The sequence below is a fragment of the Drosophila nasuta genome, chromosome X (assembly GCF_023558535.2).
Source record: "Drosophila nasuta strain 15112-1781.00 chromosome X, ASM2355853v1, whole genome shotgun sequence".
Lineage (NCBI taxonomy): Eukaryota > Metazoa > Arthropoda > Insecta > Diptera > Drosophilidae > Drosophila > Drosophila nasuta.
Genome location: NC_083459.1, coordinates 24161341 through 24179231, shown reverse-complemented (window position 1 = coordinate 24179231; position 17891 = coordinate 24161341). Strand labels below are relative to the sequence as shown.

At 35.2% G+C, this 17891-nt stretch overlaps 2 protein-coding genes across 8 annotated transcripts in view; one reads left to right on the top strand and one right to left on the bottom strand.

Annotated features, from left to right (window-relative positions):
• The window catches only part of LOC132797049 (1-phosphatidylinositol 4,5-bisphosphate phosphodiesterase), a 76021-nt gene extending 58897 nt beyond the window's left edge, over positions 1–17124 (bottom strand). For 2 of the 5 annotated variants that reach the window (XM_060808480.1, XM_060808479.1), the window contains exons 1-2: positions 16434–17124; positions 1478–1514 (exon numbers count right to left, since the gene is read on the bottom strand). The gene's annotated coding sequence lies outside the window, so the exon portion shown is untranslated. Of the gene's footprint in view, positions 1–1477; positions 1515–12456; positions 12651–16433 lie in introns of those variants that run through there. The other 3 variants (XM_060808481.1, XM_060808482.1, XM_060808483.1) reach the window with 3 other exon arrangements.
• LOC132796791 (uncharacterized) lies at positions 7914–10950 on the top strand. Of its 3 annotated transcripts, none has more exons than XM_060808085.1 (5): positions 7914–8072; positions 8157–8563; positions 9165–9518; positions 9586–9719; positions 10433–10950. In XM_060808085.1, exons 2-5 carry the CDS (start codon positions 8165–8167, stop codon positions 10674–10676), a joined length of 1131 nt encoding a protein of 376 aa, XP_060664068.1. In that variant the 5' UTR covers positions 7914–8072; positions 8157–8164; the 3' UTR covers positions 10677–10950. The 3 variants fall into 3 exon arrangements, with proteins under 3 accessions (XP_060664068.1, XP_060664070.1, XP_060664069.1); XM_060808086.1 differs by having other exon boundaries at positions 7927–8072; positions 8210–8563; XM_060808087.1 differs by lacking the exon at positions 9586–9719 and having other exon boundaries at positions 7915–8072; positions 10433–10674.
• Positions 17125–17891: the final 767 nt, after the last annotated feature.

Here is a 17891-nt window from a genome sequence, read left to right as displayed (position 1 = left end):
AAAGCAAAGAGACCGCCAAAGTGGACATGGGAACTTGACGACTTAAGGATACCCTGTAAAATAAGCGACTTGCAACGATTTGAGATTGCCAAAAACTTGATTTGATAGTATAACTAAATTGTTTTGAAATTAACTGAAGAAAATTCGTTAAAATGTTTCTAAATAAAACCCGCTTAATAAAAGAAAATTAAAGTAAATTAAAATTACTTTATGCAGAAATAATCTTAATAGACCCTTTCTAATGAAGAAAAAAAATAAAATAATGACAAACTATTTTAGGCAGAAATAATCACACAAAAAACCTGAATAGACTTTTTTTTAATTTTTCTATTATCATTGATTAGTTGTTCTCTGAATGTTTTATATTGATTCTTATGTAGAAAAGTTTGCGTTTATTTAAGTAAAAGTTCTAAAAAATTTAATAGACCCTTTTTAATTAAGTGTCCAAAATACTTGTATTTTAACTAACGGAAAAAATGAATGCAAACTTTTCAACATAAGAATCAATATAAAACATTTAGAGAAAATCTGTTTTAGGCAGCAATAATCACATAAAATAACCGACTAAACCCTTTCTTAACATTTTTAAGGGTCTCGAAAATCTCAAAGAACATTTTTAATTAAGGGTTCAAAAAAGTAAAATAAAAGTATTTTAATATTAAATATATTTTACAGAAACAATCGCACAACAAACGGAATAGACTGCTTTCAGAATTTTACTGTTTAAGTAAAGGGTCTAAAAAATCCAATAGACCAAAGAGGTATTCAAATTATTAGAAAAAAATGTATTAAAAGTTTGCAATATATATGTAGATCAATATTAAACAATTGATATAGCATAAAATACTCTCTTTTCAAAATTTTTCTGTATAAGCAAAGGGTCTCAAAAAATTTCAATCTCGAATTTAATGTAATTCAACTGCAATCGAAGAACTTGATGTTGCAGTAAAAGAGACTTCAATAAAAGCAATCGAATACTTGTTTTAAACATTTTTTTGTTTATATAAATGAAGGGTCTCAAAAAACCATTTAAAACTCAAATTTAAAAAACCGTAAATTTAATTAAACTGTATATCCTGTATCCTGCTGTATATCCAACAAATTAAAAAGGACTTATTCAAAACCAAAAAGAATTCTGTCAATTCTTATAGAATCTATTCTATTATAATAATAAAACCATTGCACAACTCAATAGTTTAATCAACACTGCGAAACAATAATCGAATGAAAGTAAAGTTGTATATATAAACTGGAATTTTAGGGTTGCCTACTTATTGCAAAAGTAAACACTGCCTAGTTAAATAAGGTACTCAAAGTTTGACTTTTTACATCCTTTAAAAATTCCCTACTGCAAATTGTGTTGAAAGGGTCTTCAACAGTCGCAAGTCGAGTTGAAGTTACGCACAACTCGCGGGATAGTTGTGTATTATGTAGGTGAATTTAACTAACCTATGTTATAAGGCGCATTAAAACTTACCCCAACTTTTGTGTTGCGAAATACGTTGAGAAAAAGTCTGCAATGAGAAAGAGCGAGACGAAGAACGTGAGTAACTGTAAATGTGAGAGGGAAAGAGAGTGTGGGAAAGAGAAGGCGAGTCAAGTTTAAATATTTAAAGTCATATAAGGAGTGCGTGAGTATGTGTGTGTGTGTGTGTGTGTGTGAGTGCGCACAGCATCCAGAGAGTTCCCTGAACTTTTACTTTGCACAATTGTTGCTGTTGCCTTCTCTCGTGTTGCCTTTGTTGCTGTTGTTGTTGATGTTGTTGTTGTGAGTTGGCCTTAATTTGGCAAATCAAGCAATGTTATGTACATTTTTTTGTGCTTCTCTTTTTCTTTTCTGTTTTTTTTATGATTTTCTTTCTTTTCTTACGTGTGTGTGTGTATACATGTGAATACGCTGAGAGACATGAGTAGAAGACAAGCAATTGTATGTATGTGTGTGTGCGTGCGTGTGTGTGTGTGCGTGAAGGTCGCCAGCGTTGCCGGGTTGCTGCTGCACTTCAAATGTTGCCACACACACACACACCGACACACACACAAATACATATGTACGTATGTACTAAGAAATTGCCCCATAGCTGTGCCTAATGAACTAAATTTCCATTTCTTTGCTCCCACTGTCGCAGCTTCCCTCTCGCTCTCTCCTTCGTTCTCTACGTTTTCTGCTTGAGCTGCTTTCGTTAGCAGCATCAGCGACAGCGACAGCGTTGCCAGATCGTTGTCTCAGTAGGCGCCCTGGTTGTTTATCCCTCCCCTCGCCACGCCTTCGTTCCATGCACATTAACCTCTTTGTTAATCATTTATAAACAAATGCAAATAAAATAAAATACACAAACGAAACCAAGCCAGGTGAGCTGAGCTGCGCTGAGCTGAAGCTGAGCCCAAAGCTGAAGCTGAATCTGAAGCAGAAGCAGAAGCAGAAACTGAAATAACGGTGAACAACGAAGAACGAGCGACGACAAACGACGAACGAAACGGCTATGCAAATAAACACAGGCAGGCAAATGAGCAGCGAAATGGGCGCAAAAAGAAACAACAAAATAAAACACGAAAAAGGAAATGCGCGGAATATGAAAACACAAGCAGACACTCACACTCACACACACAGACACAGACAGGAAAGTTGGTCGGGGGAGGGGGGGAGACAGAGAGCAACGGTACTTAGCCGTAGGCCATGAAAATGCAAGCCAACCAAATACGCAGCTGTGAAAAAAGAGCAGCACAGCAAACAAACAACAAAGAGACGACAATGGGTAAGCTCGACTTCAAGATACCCGTTACAAAAGCTATTTTCTTGTTTTAATAATAGCTTAAAGGTAAAGTAAGTTTAAAATCTTTTTAAGGGTTTTTAAATTAAGTAATTTACAGAAAAAAACCATTAACATTTTCTGTATATAATGTGCTCGAATGCAAGATACCCCGTAACCGCTAATTAAGTCCTATTTTTCTGTTTTATTATTACCCAAAAAGTAAAGTAACAACTTAATACTCCTTTAAACAGAAAAAATTCATTAAAATTTTTTTTACATAACAACAGCGAGTTATACTCGACTGCAAGATACTCTCTAAGCACTTTTTAAATGGTATTTTCTTGTTTTAATATTACCTAAAAAGTAAATTAAAAACTTAATACTCTGTTTAACGTTTTTTTAAGAAAAGTAATTAACAGAAAAATGCATTACAATAAACAAATGTGTACGACTGCAAGATACCCACTAACTCTTATTCTCTTGCAATAAAGAATACTTTAGTCATAAATGCAAATTTCAATGAAAAACACGGAATGATGATTATATTATATATTGATTTAAATGAATAAATTTATCAAAATTCAAATCAAAATTATTCATTATTAAAAATTTAATTTCATATTATTAAAAAATCATAAATACTCACGAATTTTATGAAAGAAAAACTAAAAAAAAAACAAAAATTTTAATGATGAATGATTTTTAGTTTAATCAAAAGCGAATACATTGCAAACTCTTTTAGCGGACACTTTTGCCACACCTAAGAAAGTTTTCACTCATACAACATATCTATAATTTAGTTGAGTGTCTAATACTTAACTTAAAAGAAATTGTATATTCGGTTTCTTACTGAATATCTGAATTTTTTGGTTCTTTTATAATTTATGTTCTTAGTTCAAACTCTCAGTACATAAATTCTATGTTCTATGTTAACTTTTTACTTAAGATTTAATTTTTGATTTGGATATCTTATTAAGCAGCTAAATAAGTTTTAATAAAATAAAAAATATTAAGTTCAAATATTATTTTTTTTTAGTTTTAAAAAGTATTATGTTTAATATGTATTATGTTTAATTTTGTCAGCTTTTGCCTTCAAGCTTTTTGATATGAAGCCAATTCAACAGATGGACAGACGGATATTAAGTATACGCAAAGTTGTCAGTCAGTTAATATACCCTTCTGCACTGCAAAGTGTAGCAGGTATCAAAAAGAAACTTCCAACAAGCCAAGTGAACATTGTTATAATACACAAAACAACGCATAGATTGGAGGCTTTGCTGCTTCCCACATTCATTCATTTTTGCCTCCCTCCTCCCCCAAAAACTCCACTTGAGCTGTGGCAAAGGGAAAATTTCCAGCGAAAAACCAAATCGAATTTCATATAAAAATTAAGTGTATTGCGTTTTACGAAAAGACACTTGAGAGTGTTCATAAAATGGGTGATTTGTGTTTTATTGACAAATTTGCAAGTCTCCGAAAAGTATGCTACACGAAATTAAAACGCGAAATTGTTTGCGAAATTGTTGCGAATTGTCACTTGCGACAGCAAACAATGCATCCAATCCAATTTACCTCAATTCTGTGTAATTGGCTTGCAATTGTTGTCGAGCTCATAATTATTTGATTGTTAATCAAGGCATGCATTAAAATTGCGTGAAAATTTATAAAATACTGTTGAAAATGCGAAATGTGGCTGAAAGCGAAATTAAGGTGAAAATATCAAAAATTTGATTTTATATAGAAAAATTGCTTGCAACAGAATATGATTATTTTAAGAAAGTTAAATTAACACAAGAATGAAATTAAAATAACATTATTGAAATTCTGTTGAAATTGCGAAATGTGTAAGAAAGTGAAATTGAGGTGAAAATATCAATATTTGATTTTAAAATAAAGTTAAATTAAACAAGTAATTTCTATTTGAGTGATGAACTTGTTTAATACAATCAATAGTGAGTGGAAAAGAAAGGTGTTTAAAAAAACGAATTCAGTGCACATTAAAGTTGGAAATTGCGTCGCACTTTTGCCAAGTGGCAGCGAAAGACGAAGGTGAAGGTGAACTGCTGTAGAGAGTTGTATTAACTTTTGATATTTTGTACACTTTAACACGTTTCCATGCATATTTTAGACTCGATTATAAATTTAAATAATCTGCCAACTTTACACTGAGCATTGCAAATTGCATTTTGAGCTGTCACGCGTAGCAATCTGGCAACTTCCTGTCCTCGTTCTGAGTGTTGCCGGGCAGGACGAAAGGCGAGAGGAGGAGGGAGAAGAGAAGACCAGAGCGAGAGAGATAGAGAGAGAGCGTGGCATGGACTTTGCCTCCTATTGACTTGCTAAAACTTTTAATCAATGCTGAAAAGTGAAAAGGACGCTGCCAAGTCGCTGTCTAAGATGTTCTTCACTAAAAACGGGGTAGCTAGAGAAAGGGGAAGGTGGAAGAGGAGGAGGAGCAGGAGGGGGGGGGGAGAGTTGGCGTGCCAATTTTACAACTGCTTTCATATGCAAAAGATTCCAGTGGCGCTGAAGCGCATAATTAGTTTGGCCAGCTGTCTGTTTCGACTCTGACTTGAGATCCGGCTACGTTTGTCCTTTTGGCTCCCTTCCTTCTTCCCTTCTATTATCCTTGCAACTATTTTGCGTGTGTTGTTTATGAGGTTTCACTTTTAAGTGCGTTGCCGAGGATGATCTTGTGTCTCTTTCTCTCTCTTCAATCTAATGATATTTTAATTAATTATTTGGCCAGCTCTCAATTTGGCAGTTTGTCAATCGTTGCCAAGCAAATTTTAATCAAATTTATTTTAACCTCGCTATTTTTTACCCAGTAGAAGGGTATTAGAACTTTGTGACTCCCTGAAATTTATGTAACAGGCAGAAGAAGGTGTCTCCGACCCAATAAAGTATTATATATATGTATATGTAGAAGTTATTTAAGAAATACTTTAGTATGGACTAAAGCGTCCACTTACAAGGGGTCTTAGTTGCTTTTACTGACAATCTGGTACATTATGCACTGTATGGCATATTTTGAATTATTTTTAGTATTTTTGAGGTATATTAATTTGGTATATTTTGCAATGTACGGTCTATTTTGAATATTGTATTGTATAAATATACAAAATCTAGATTTTGGTATAATTTTAGTATTTTTGAGGTATAATAATTTGGTATATTTTGAACTCTATGGTATATTTCGAATGTAGTAATATATCGATATGCGAAATATAGACTTTTATATATTTTGTAGTATTTTTTTGGTATAGTAATTTGGTATATTTTGCACTACTTGGTATATTTTAAATATTGTACTATATCAATATACAACATATAGACTTCGGTATATTTTACTATTTTGAGGTTTATTAATTCGGTAAAGTTTAAATTCTATGCTATATTTGGAATGTAGTACTTTATCGATATACTAAAGATAGTATTTGGTATATTTATAGTATTTTTGAGATATATTAATTCGGTGTATGTTGTACTATATAGTATATTTGTAAAGTAATACTATATCCATATGTCGTATATTTTTAGTATTTTTGGGGCTTGCAATTTGGTATATTTTACATTATGTGGTGAAGTATTTAGTAAATTTCTAGTATTTTTGTGGTATATTTTAAAATAATACCGCACTGTTTTGCTCCTATTCAAAATGGGTATCACATAGTCGAGCACACTCGACTGTAGCTTTCTTACTTGTTTTTTTTTGTGTTGTTGTTTGGTAAATCAAATTGAGAGCCTTGAACTTATTTCGCTCCTCTCTCTCAGATATTTTCATTTATAGTTATTGCAGGTAATTGCCTGCCAGACCTCAGTCCCAACCCTGTCAGAGTAATGTCGGATGCCCCCTTTCCCCCTTCCCTTCTCTCTTCGAGCATTATCAGCAGCGTTGTCGACGCCTGTCAGCGACACGGCCCCCCAAACGGTTTATTTGTAAAGCGCTCAAACTGTCAAAATGGCGTGCGGCACACCAACAACAACAACAACAATGTTTGGTAAGTCAATAATGTAATTTTCTCATTTCATATTTCTCTCCACACACACACACACACACACACTTGCAGTCGTGTGTATATAGCTTTCATCGCATTACCTTTAACTACCTCCCGAAACATTTTTATAGCTCCATAAGTATTTCATATTTATTTATTTCTTCAAGCTCTGACGTACATTTCTTTAAGAGACAGCCGCCCAAGCGAAAAGAAAGTGTGCGAAAGAACTTTTGCCAAATTAGAATTGCGCTTGCTAACAACAACAAAATATCCATAGAGCACTTAAGTCACAAAAGTTATATGAAATATGATAAATTTCAAAGAAAAGTAGTTCAGAAAATATTTAAATTAAAAGCTTATAAATTGAAAAGGATTATTTATTGAGAACTCAAGTCAGAAAAGTTAGAAGAATTTAGGAAAACTAGTTATAAGCTTTCAAATTTAAAAAGATTAAGACAATAAATTAGCAAAAACGCTTACGAAAAATATCTATTCAGACCATAAGTCAGTTCTCAGAAAAGAGACAGAAAAATTTGAAGAATTTAATACTAAAAATTGTACAGAAAGCAGTTTAATGATGTTTTTATCAAAATGTGCGTTGAGTGCTTATGAAATATTTACAGCAATAAAAAAAACGAGAATTCAAAGTTCGAAGAATTTGGTAAAAGTATTTTTTTCCTTTAGTAGTTTTATGTAGATAATAATAATACAATATTACTTATACATTGTAAAGTTATTGCTAGGATCTTAAAAAAAGAATATTGTTATATTGCCTAACTAATTCCGTTTCATTTTATGTACAACTGTATTCAATAATTTGTGTATGCCACTCAACTAGAAACAATACTTTTATAAGGAACAGTAAAAAGTAAGAAAAAAGTGTGACCATAAAAATAACAGAGTATTCCTAAATAATGCATACAAAAATGTGGTCACACTATTACGTTAATTATGTCATATATTAATATGGGCACACTTGTTATTCATTTTTAAATTAAATGCAATTGTTCAAAAAAAAAAAAGATATTGAGCAAATATGCTTTTAAATACTAGTTTGTAAAATCGTTTGCTTTTCACAGATTAATAAAACCCTCAAATCAATAAATCCAATGACTAGATTGAAAATTGATGACAGGCAAGCCAGGAATTTGCTGTCATATTCAGAGTTTACCTATAGACTGGACACAACTCGTCTGGCAGAGCAGAATGTTCACAGAACAAATACAGGCACAAACAAACTCTAAATAATTTCTCACATTTTTTCATTTCTTTTTTTTTGGCAAATAACAAACACATTTTTATTAGCAGCAAGTGGGAAAACAGAGTAAGTAAAGTCGTTTCTTTTTTGGTGTGCTTTTGCGGTAGTCGTCGTAGTCAATCCATGGCTTTGACCTGCTCGCTTCTTTAGGCAAGGTCATGTCACCGTCTAACATTAAAAAGGACCAAACACAACAACCGCAGCGACATATCGTTCTGCATTCGCCACGCGATTGGACCGCATACGAAACGTGCTTGAATCGTACACTCGACGAACTCAATTCAACATTCGACAAGATGCCACAGCCATCGAAGCCTCAATACTCTTTCCTCTGCCCGGGACCAAAGCAACTGATAACATCGGCAGCTTCATCGTCGCGATCGCCATCGCTGAGTTCGGCCTTCTACAAGGATCAACAACGAAATACACCTAAGATGGATGTGGCCAGTCGTATGCATGCGATGAAGGTGTGCAACGTCCTGCTCGCTCGACTCTGGCGACGTCGTTGCTCCGAAGTCTCGGATCTTCATGAGCTGGTTCGCAAATATCAACTCAAGGTGAGTGGCATTGCATTTAAATTCAGAATAGTTTGCAACACTCCCTAAACAACTACTTGATTGTATGCTCTGTCCATTTGCTCCTACGGCGCTGCCAACTTGCTAAAATGCATATTTGCAACTATTTCATTTGTTAATAATTTGCAACACATTTTAACTTCATAAGCAACTTATTCGTTGTAAGCTCTCTCCACTTGTTGTTAAGGCGCTGCCAACTTGTATATAATTTCTTAATAGGTTACAACACATTTTAACTTCCTGTACAACTAATTCATTGCAAGCTCTATCCACTTTTTGTTAGGGCGCTGCCAACTTGCTAAACTGCATATTTACAATTATTTAAGTTCTTAATATGTAGCAAAACATTTTAACTTGCTAAACAACTATTTCATTGCTTAAGCTTCAGTTGCAACGTTCTAAGCTCTGTCCACTTACTGAAAAGGAGCTGTCAACTTGCTTAAAAACTATACATTTCATATGTATTTTTTGACTGCACTTGTTTTGGCTTGATTTTGAGCAACTATAATATTCCAAATATTCAAAGCAGACGCGAATTTTGATAGAATTTGTAATTTCATGTGATTTATTTATGTTTTCGCAGGCCAACAGCATGCGAGATGATCTGTTTATGCGCAACAATATGATCAATCGTGAGCAGGTACGCTCGAATCGCTTGGAAAAGGAGTTGCGTCGCTTTAAACAGGGAGCAATCAAAACGCACAACTACGAGATCGTTGACAATGCCTTGAACGAGCTAAATTTACTTGTGGCGCAACTGCGCTACGAGTTGGATGCAAAAACACAAGAGTGCAAAAACTGTTCGGAACTGTTGCTTGAGAGTAAAACTGAACGCTTTCGAGAGATGAGGAAATTTCGTGAATGCTCGCAAGAATTGGCAAAGCAGCAGGTACAAAATCGTATACTCGAGATGCGTAATGCCGAACTGGAGGATATGGTTAGTTGGCAATAATTCGTTATATGTATATTTTATAGACGTTATACAATTTACATCGGTACTCTAGCTATTGAATCTGAAGGATAGTTTTCAGCTGCAAAATGATGAGACGGCGGCGTCTGTGTTTGCGTCACAGGAGAAAATAGATAATGCTTACGAGACCCTCAAGGGACTCGAACAGGAAGCCTTCGCATTAGAAATGTGAGTAGCTTCCAATTTTCTTTCTTAGCAGTCGCAGATGACTTTAAATAAATTCAAAATGTTTACTTTTTGAGACAAGTTGGCAGCTCTTTGCCAACAAGTTGACAGTGCTCATAGCGTTACATAGTGCAAATGACTAAAGAAATTTTATAACAATGAAATAGTTTAGTTTAAATAAACTGAAAATGTTTACTTTTGAGACAAGTTGGCAGCTCTTTGCCAATGAGTGGACAGCGCTTACAGCGTTGCAATGTGCAAATGACTAAAGAAATTTTAAAGCAATGAATGTGTTGATTTTAAATAAGTTAAAAATTATTATTTTTTAGTCAAGTTTGCAGCTCATTGCCAACAAGTGGATAGTGCCTACAGCGTTGAAATGTGCAAACGACTGAAATGAAATAGTTGCATTTCTTTTTTTGGACTTGTATATCATTATTTTGTCCTTTTTTTCGCTATTCACTTATTATAACTGCAACTTTAGCATGATGCAATAGACATGCCAATTTTGACCATATATGAATAGCTTTTAAATAAAGATTTTCAATCTTCGTATTATCAAAGTTTTATAATCACAGTTTAATTCCCATTTTGAATTCTCATCCAATTACTTGATGCTAAAAAATTTTCCTTCATACTTCAATAGCTGTGATATAAAAATGACTTTAATAAGAAAACTAGATCATTAAAAAAAATCTTCTATTTTCTCCTAATAGCAAAAACAACGAACTGATGAGAGATACCCAAGCAAATATGATAATGCAAGAGATCGAAGGTGTGCAACAAAATATTGGAATAGTTCGCTACTTGCTATGGTTGAGCTATAGATATTTGACATACGAAATAGTTGCAAATTTACTCGGCTTTATGCTTCACAATCCAACGTCACGCCGAGGAAAACCCGTGACATCGTTGGGTCTCTGCCTAATAATCGTGATCCTTATAGGTGCCTTTTATTAGCAAGCAAAAGAAAAATTAAGAAAAAATCTCAAAAAAAACTAGTTAGATGATGAAGGACCTTTCAAATTGATAATAATAACCAAAATGGACAACGGTGATTGATGATGCTCGTTCAGATTGTTTATGGAATATTTTACAATTTCTAACTTTTCCATTTGAATTAACCACTTTTTTTTTTGTATTTTTAAGTTTACATCAACAAAATCATCCGAACGGAAAACCTTCAAAATTGCGATATGATTGAGTAAACCAAAATTATCGTTTTGTTAAAAAATTCGCAACTACAACAAAAAATAATGTGTAACCTATCAAAAACAAACAATGAAAATATAATATATAACAATGAAATAATAAGAACAACTCTCACACCGCGTCAATTGTTGTGTGTTGTCAGCTCAATTAGTGCATAATACTAGGCAACAAAACACAACACAACACAACAATAATTATCACAATTGTCAGCTGAATAGCACAATAGTAAAAAAAGGGGGAAAGATGGGGGTGTATACACCTTCTCTGTATAATTGTAGATAAGTAGTTGACCACAAAGCAAACACCTTTTGACATTTGCACAGCTCGTTCGATGTTATTGGAACTACATAAATGGCGAGGGGGACAATGGGGAAATGGAATAGGAAATTATATTGGTATTTTCATCAGCCTAATGCCAGAGCACAACAACAGCAACAGCAACAACAACAATAATAATAACTACAAGGGGACAATGAAAATGTGAAAGGTGCAAAACCGCAACGCAACTTTAATTAAACAAAATAGTTTGCAATGTAATTCAATACGCCGCATGTTCTCTCTATCTGTTTGTGTGTGCGTGTGTGAGACATATGAAGCCATCAGCAAACACCTGTCGACTGTTTACACTGTGGAGTCCACAGCTCTTTGGGCCTTTAACCATGAATTATACTTTTGTCGCCACTCGGCTCATATTCATTTTCAATTTCTTTACAAATTTTCCATCAACTTGCCAGTTGAATGACATTTTCCACAATGGGTGTGCTTAAAAATGGAAGTGATACAGTTTCCAACACTATTATTTACCAACTGTCAACAAGTTGGCAGCCCCAAAGCGTTAAGTGGACAAGGCGATTTTCAGAATTGAATGCTAAATTCGGCTCAAATTAAATTGAAACTAAAATGATGTATATGTATATATTAATTAATTTGCAATTAGTTAATTTGGATTTGGAGTAAACTATTCAACACATTTCACACGATATTTAAATTGTTCAATACCTGCGAAAACTAACTGCAAGTTGGCAGCCCCAAAACGTTAAGTGGACATGACGATTTGCAGAATTGAAAGCTAAATTCGGTATGCTCAAATATCGCTGAATTTAAATTTAATACTGAAATTGTGTATGCATATTAATTAATTAGCAATTACTCAACTGTTATACAACAGAGCGAATAATTTGGATTTGACTAAGCTATTCAACACATTTCACACGATTCGTTTCAAATTGTTCAATACCTGTGAGAACTTTTATCAAGTGCGCATCCCACAGTACTTTAAGTGCTTTGATTGAATTATAGTTGTGCATTCCCCTCAATGCTGTAATTCAGTGTTCGTTAAACTTTTCATATTAATACATGTGCATGTGCATGCACACACACACACACACACGCATATGGCTTTAGTTAAATACATGTGTGTGTGTTTGTGAGCAGCCTTTGAGCAGCACTGTGAAGAAACCACTCAATCACTTAAAGCTTAGCTGCTTACAGTTTGAGTAGTACTGAACGACGCTGAAGAAGCACTCACCTGCGCTCTCTCTCTCTCCCAGTCTCTTTCTTTCTGTGGGCAACGGACACCTGCTTTTGTTGTTCTCACTATGTATGCCCGCTAATTTGTTGCATTTAATGTCTCACACACACACACACACAAACACACGTGAATGCGCGCACTCACTTGAAAAATAATATATAAAAAAAGAAACAAATAAAAAGCAATAATGAAAACGAACGCATTTCGAGATCAGCTAATCCAATACATATTGTATATACATTATTATTAATGCTACGCCTTTTTGTTAATATATATAAATTTTATTGTTGTATTTGAATTGACGCTGCCAAACAATCGAAACACCGAACCGAAACACGTTGCTGCCTGCCTGCCGTCGACGCCGTGACGTTGTTGTGTTTATCGGGGTGCTGCTGCTGCTGCTGCTTTGCTTTGGGTGCGAAGACAAATGCGCGAATGCGACTATCACTGCGATGTGAGAGTGCGAATGCGAGCGCGCGCTAATGGGAAAAGCTTTGTCAAGCAACTGACCGAGCGAGCGAGCGACACAGAGAGAGCAAGCAAAAGCAACAACAAGAAGAATGTGAGATACGCACGCCTTGCAATAATAACCGTTTATCAAAGCAAGCGCACATCACAAGAGAACGTGTAATAAGACATAGAGAGAGAGAGAGTGCGAGCAAAGCACTGAGAGCGTTGCGTGGGTGCCGATCACAAGTGGACAGAATAAGAGAGAGAGTGAGAGTGAAGTGAGAGCGAAAACGAAAACGAGAGCGAGAGTGCAAATTTGATAATTATTCTTCTGCCAAACTACATATGTCGTACACATTTTTACATACATGCATGCATACCTATGCATGTTGATATCGAAGTGTGAGCATGTGTGTGTGTGTGTGTGTGTGTGCGATGAGTGTACGGCGACCGCGCGCTGTAGCAGCGGCAATTGTTTGTTATTGTAGTTTTATTGCACAATCTTCACAGCACGCAGCCAGGCAAACAAACAAATGTGTAATGTTCTTTACGGCAACGGGGTGACGCAGAAATACCCTCGGAATTTCACAAATCAAAGGCACCTTACTATGGGCAATATGAATAATTTTAAACAATTAATAACTGTAATTTCATGTGGCAGAGCTGGTATACCCCGTTTTATTATTTACAGGGTGTATAGAGATCAACGAACATACACCGTTTTGTTCGGCTTTTTGCAGTTGTTTAGCAAACGGCGCTGAAAGGCAACAAAGTGTCTGCGCTGCGCTGCTCAAACTTTGCCATGCAAGTCGTCCCCTACCCCCCTTCCCCATCATTGGCCGATGAAGCGAATCTCCCATTCTTCATTCGCACCCCCCTTCCCGCCCCATACAACTCACCCACCCTCTGGCTTGTTGAGTGCGTGTACATTTTTGCTTTAATTTTATGGCCTTTGCACAATTTACTTATGAGCTTTGCACAGCCTTCTCACACCTTCGTCTCTGTATCTCTCTCTCTCTCTCTTCCTCCCTAACCCTCACTCCTAGCTCTCTTCTCACATCTCGTTCGCGTTCGCGTTCGCTGCGCTGCTCTGCTCTGCTTTGCTTTGCAAGCTATTGTGTTTGCGTCGGCGTGCGCGTAAGTAAATTTCTTCTAATTTAATATTTTGTTTACATTATTTATTCATTTACTTATGTATCTTGTGTGTTTGTGTGTGTGTGTGTGTTTCTCTCATTCAGCCTCCCTTCCGCCACATTTGTTTATTTACGTGTTTCACCTGCCGCAGTCAGCACCAAACGCTGTCTCAGTCGAAGTCACTGTCGCAGTCGGCGTCGCTGCTTATGCTTAGACTTGAGCTTCGGCTTAGGCTTAAGCTTGCGTGAGGATGCAGCTGATCTAACTGAGCTTTTGCCAGTCGCTAACTGTTCTTTTCCACTTTGCTCTCTCTCTCTCTCTCTCTGCATTGATTTTGATTTGCGCTTTCTGGGATTTCCTACAATTTTATCTTTGACAAAACACAACAAAGCTGAACTAGGAAATACCCTGATTATTTGCCTATGACTAATAACCAGGAATTTAAAGACTTTGATATTTAGCAGTTTTAATTTTGAGTTTTATGTTGTACATATTTATTTACATCATTTTTCCACAATTTATTTCAAACTATGCGTTTTTCTTTAATTTATCCTTTTCGTAGTAATTGATTTATTCTTTCCAGTTTTACTTTATGAATATTAAACGTTTTTTATGAAATACAAAAATGTAAATTTAAAAATTTTGTGTATTTTCGCTTTTTATTTTTGTTTTTTTTTTTTACCATATAGTACTACTTATAACACCAGAAAAATTGTGTAAAGTAATCCTAGCAATATTTTAATAAATTTGAAACGTTTTTGAATGAAATAGAAATTTTTCAATTCTAAATTACGCGATTTTTCCAACCTTTTTTTTAGTAATACCAAACACACTAAACACTGGTAAATACCATAAGTGACTAATCGTAAATAAAGCAGAAATGTATGTTGTACACATTATTTTTTACCCATTTTATTTATATTTCAAATGTTGTGTTTTTATGAATTTTTCTTTATCGTAATTTTTATGCAGTATTTTATTATTGCTTCCCAGTAATATTTTAATGCACTTAAAAAGGTTTTTATGATATAGAAATGTTTCAATTTGAAATTTTGAGATTTTTTGCAAACCATTTTTAATTTTTAGCAAACAATACTTATAAAAAAAATGTCATTTGTAAGATATTCAGAAATGTAAGAACTAAAATTATCGCAACTTATTTTTATGAACCTCAAAATGACTATTTAAAAAAAGTTATCATTTGTAAGTTATCCAGAAATTTAGAATTATAGCAACTTCACTTTTTTGAATTTGCAAATAATTATTTGAATCCATCATTAATTTTCAGTTTTATTACAGCAAAAGCTCTTTCGAAATTTCTATTCCACATCGAATCTGTAAGAAGTCCTATAATAGATGAATCCGAAGAACATAAAGCAACATTTATTGCATACATTTGTAACATATAGAAGTTACAATCAAACCATTAAAGTTAATGGCATAAAGTTGCTTACTATAATAATACGTATAGTATTGAAATCTTGGTTAAATACAACAATTACAAATTAAATATTAATAGAGTTGAATAACTAATTGCAATGACGCAAACTTCAATGCGATGATGAAGAAGTTTTAGAACTGATTTATGGTAAATTTCACTCAATAAGCAACTTTTTTTTCAGAGTTTTATTTAAGATTGTTTGTTGTTGTTTTGTTTATTAAGCGAACGTCATCAATTAACGTGACTAAGTTGAACGCAAAGCAGATTAGTCAGAACTCTTCCAATTAACTATTGTATTGCGAAAAATGAAAAGTCGTAATCAGCACTTTAAGTGAAATTTCGCAATGAGAGCCTTTGAGCAAAGATTCTGGTTAACTTGGAAACGAGGAAACGAAACATTTAGAACAATGGACATTGGACAACAATTCTGGGGAATTGAAATTATAGAGCTGCTTATTCTGGGAATTGCAGATTGAGCTGTGGTGCACATCAAATTAATAAGCACAAAATTCCAGGATATTTCAATAAGCCGAAGAGTGAGAGACAGAGAGAGAGAGAAACAGACAGAGTCGAATGCGGTTGCAATTTGTGTGGGCGTCAAATTGAGAGATGATATGGGGAGGGGAGGGGGGAAATAATGGCTGCTGCTGTTGCTGACAGTTGTGGACATTTTAATTAGTTGTTTTTGCAGCGTGATTTTTTGTCGCCTGCATTTGGGAAGCGTTTTGCAAGGGCGCGCCTAAAAGCGCGCTGCAAAAAAAAAGACAACATGAATTGCCGCATTCACACAAAAACACACACACACAGGCAGACAGACAGACAGAAGGCAAGCCTTAACACTAATACAGCGGCAGCCTCAGAGATAAAGCACAGCGAGAGAAAAAGAGAGAGAGAGACAGCTGTAAGCTGGAATTGTATGCAATGCAAATGTTTTTTGGTTTTTGCTTACCGCTGTTGACGTCGACGCTGGCGTCGCTCCTGCGCTGCGCTGCTACAAATTGAAATTGTAATTTCTGTCTGTGATTTTGTTGTTGTTGTTGCCGTTGTTGTTGCGCTGCTGCTGTTGTTGTTTATATTTTCTTTTCTATATTTTGGTTGTTGTTGTATATATATATTTTTTTTTAAATTTTTTTTTTTGTTTTGGGCACTTTAATTTACACGGCCGCCATTTGTTGTTATTACGAGCTGTGTGTACAGTAAACACATGAAAAAACTTGCAAAAAAAACAGAAATCGACAAATTGTTTGCTTGATGTTTTTATTTACACGCACCACGCGAAACACAGCAAAAAAACAAGAACAACGTTAAGAAGATTGTTGTTTCCTAGCAGGAACAAGAACAAGCATTTGTTATTGTAATTGCTGCAGGACAGCGAAACAAACCCGCAAAACTGCTGCCTGTTGTTGTTGTTCTAGCTGTTGTTGTTGTTGTTGTTGTAGGACGCCTTCACATTCAGAAAAAGGCTACCATCAACGGTTTTTCTTACTGCTGCTGCTGCTCTGTCTCTACTTTTGTTGTTTATGGCACTTCTCCACGCAGAGTGTTTGAGTGAGTTAGAGAGAGAGAGAGAGAGCGAGCGAGTAGGAGAGTGTGTATTGCGCGCTCTGCATCCGCCTCGCACGAGTGTCGTTGGTGAACTGAAACTTGCGTTTTATTTACACGATGACGTTGTCGTTGCCGTTGCCGTTGTCGTTGCAAAGCTTTCGCTTCAGCTTCTTCAGCCCTATACGCAAGCGGCGCAAAAAAGCTCTACAAGTGCGACGATGACAGCAACAACAACTACATCAAGAACAGCAGCAGCAGAAGCAGCAGCAGCTGAACATTTTATATGTTGTGCTTGTGCTTGCAGCGCTGTCGACACTCGCGTTCATGCAAATAGAGGCAACAACATATGCATTTTATATTACTATGTTAAATAATTAGTTATTATTTATTCAAATAAATAAATATGTTAAATAATTTAATAATTACTATTAAATTGTATTAAATAATTTAAAACTTTTCGTTTAGCAATTGTAATTTTTTGTTAGTCTACTTTTATGCGCTGCATTGTGGCTGAGCCATCTTAGATGTCCCTGTATATGTGTCCGTGTGTGCGTGTGTGTGTGTGTGAGTGCGTGTGCTTGTCTTGTTTTTGTTTGGTTTCCAAAGCTAATGCTGGCTGGCCCAAAGCTTGGGCTGCACTCAAGGCAAGGCAAAGCAAGGAAAGGCAAAAGCGAAAGCAAGGCAGCGCAAGGGGCTTCGCCCAGGTGCGAGTGAGATGCTGCACGTGCTTTTTGACACTAGTATTGAACAACGTGCGAAAGCACGTGAGAGCCACGCTAAAAATTTGCCGCCTTTGGCCGAGCGACGCAGGCGATCTACCAAATTCATAAATATACTATAGTACCAAAAAAAAAAAAATACT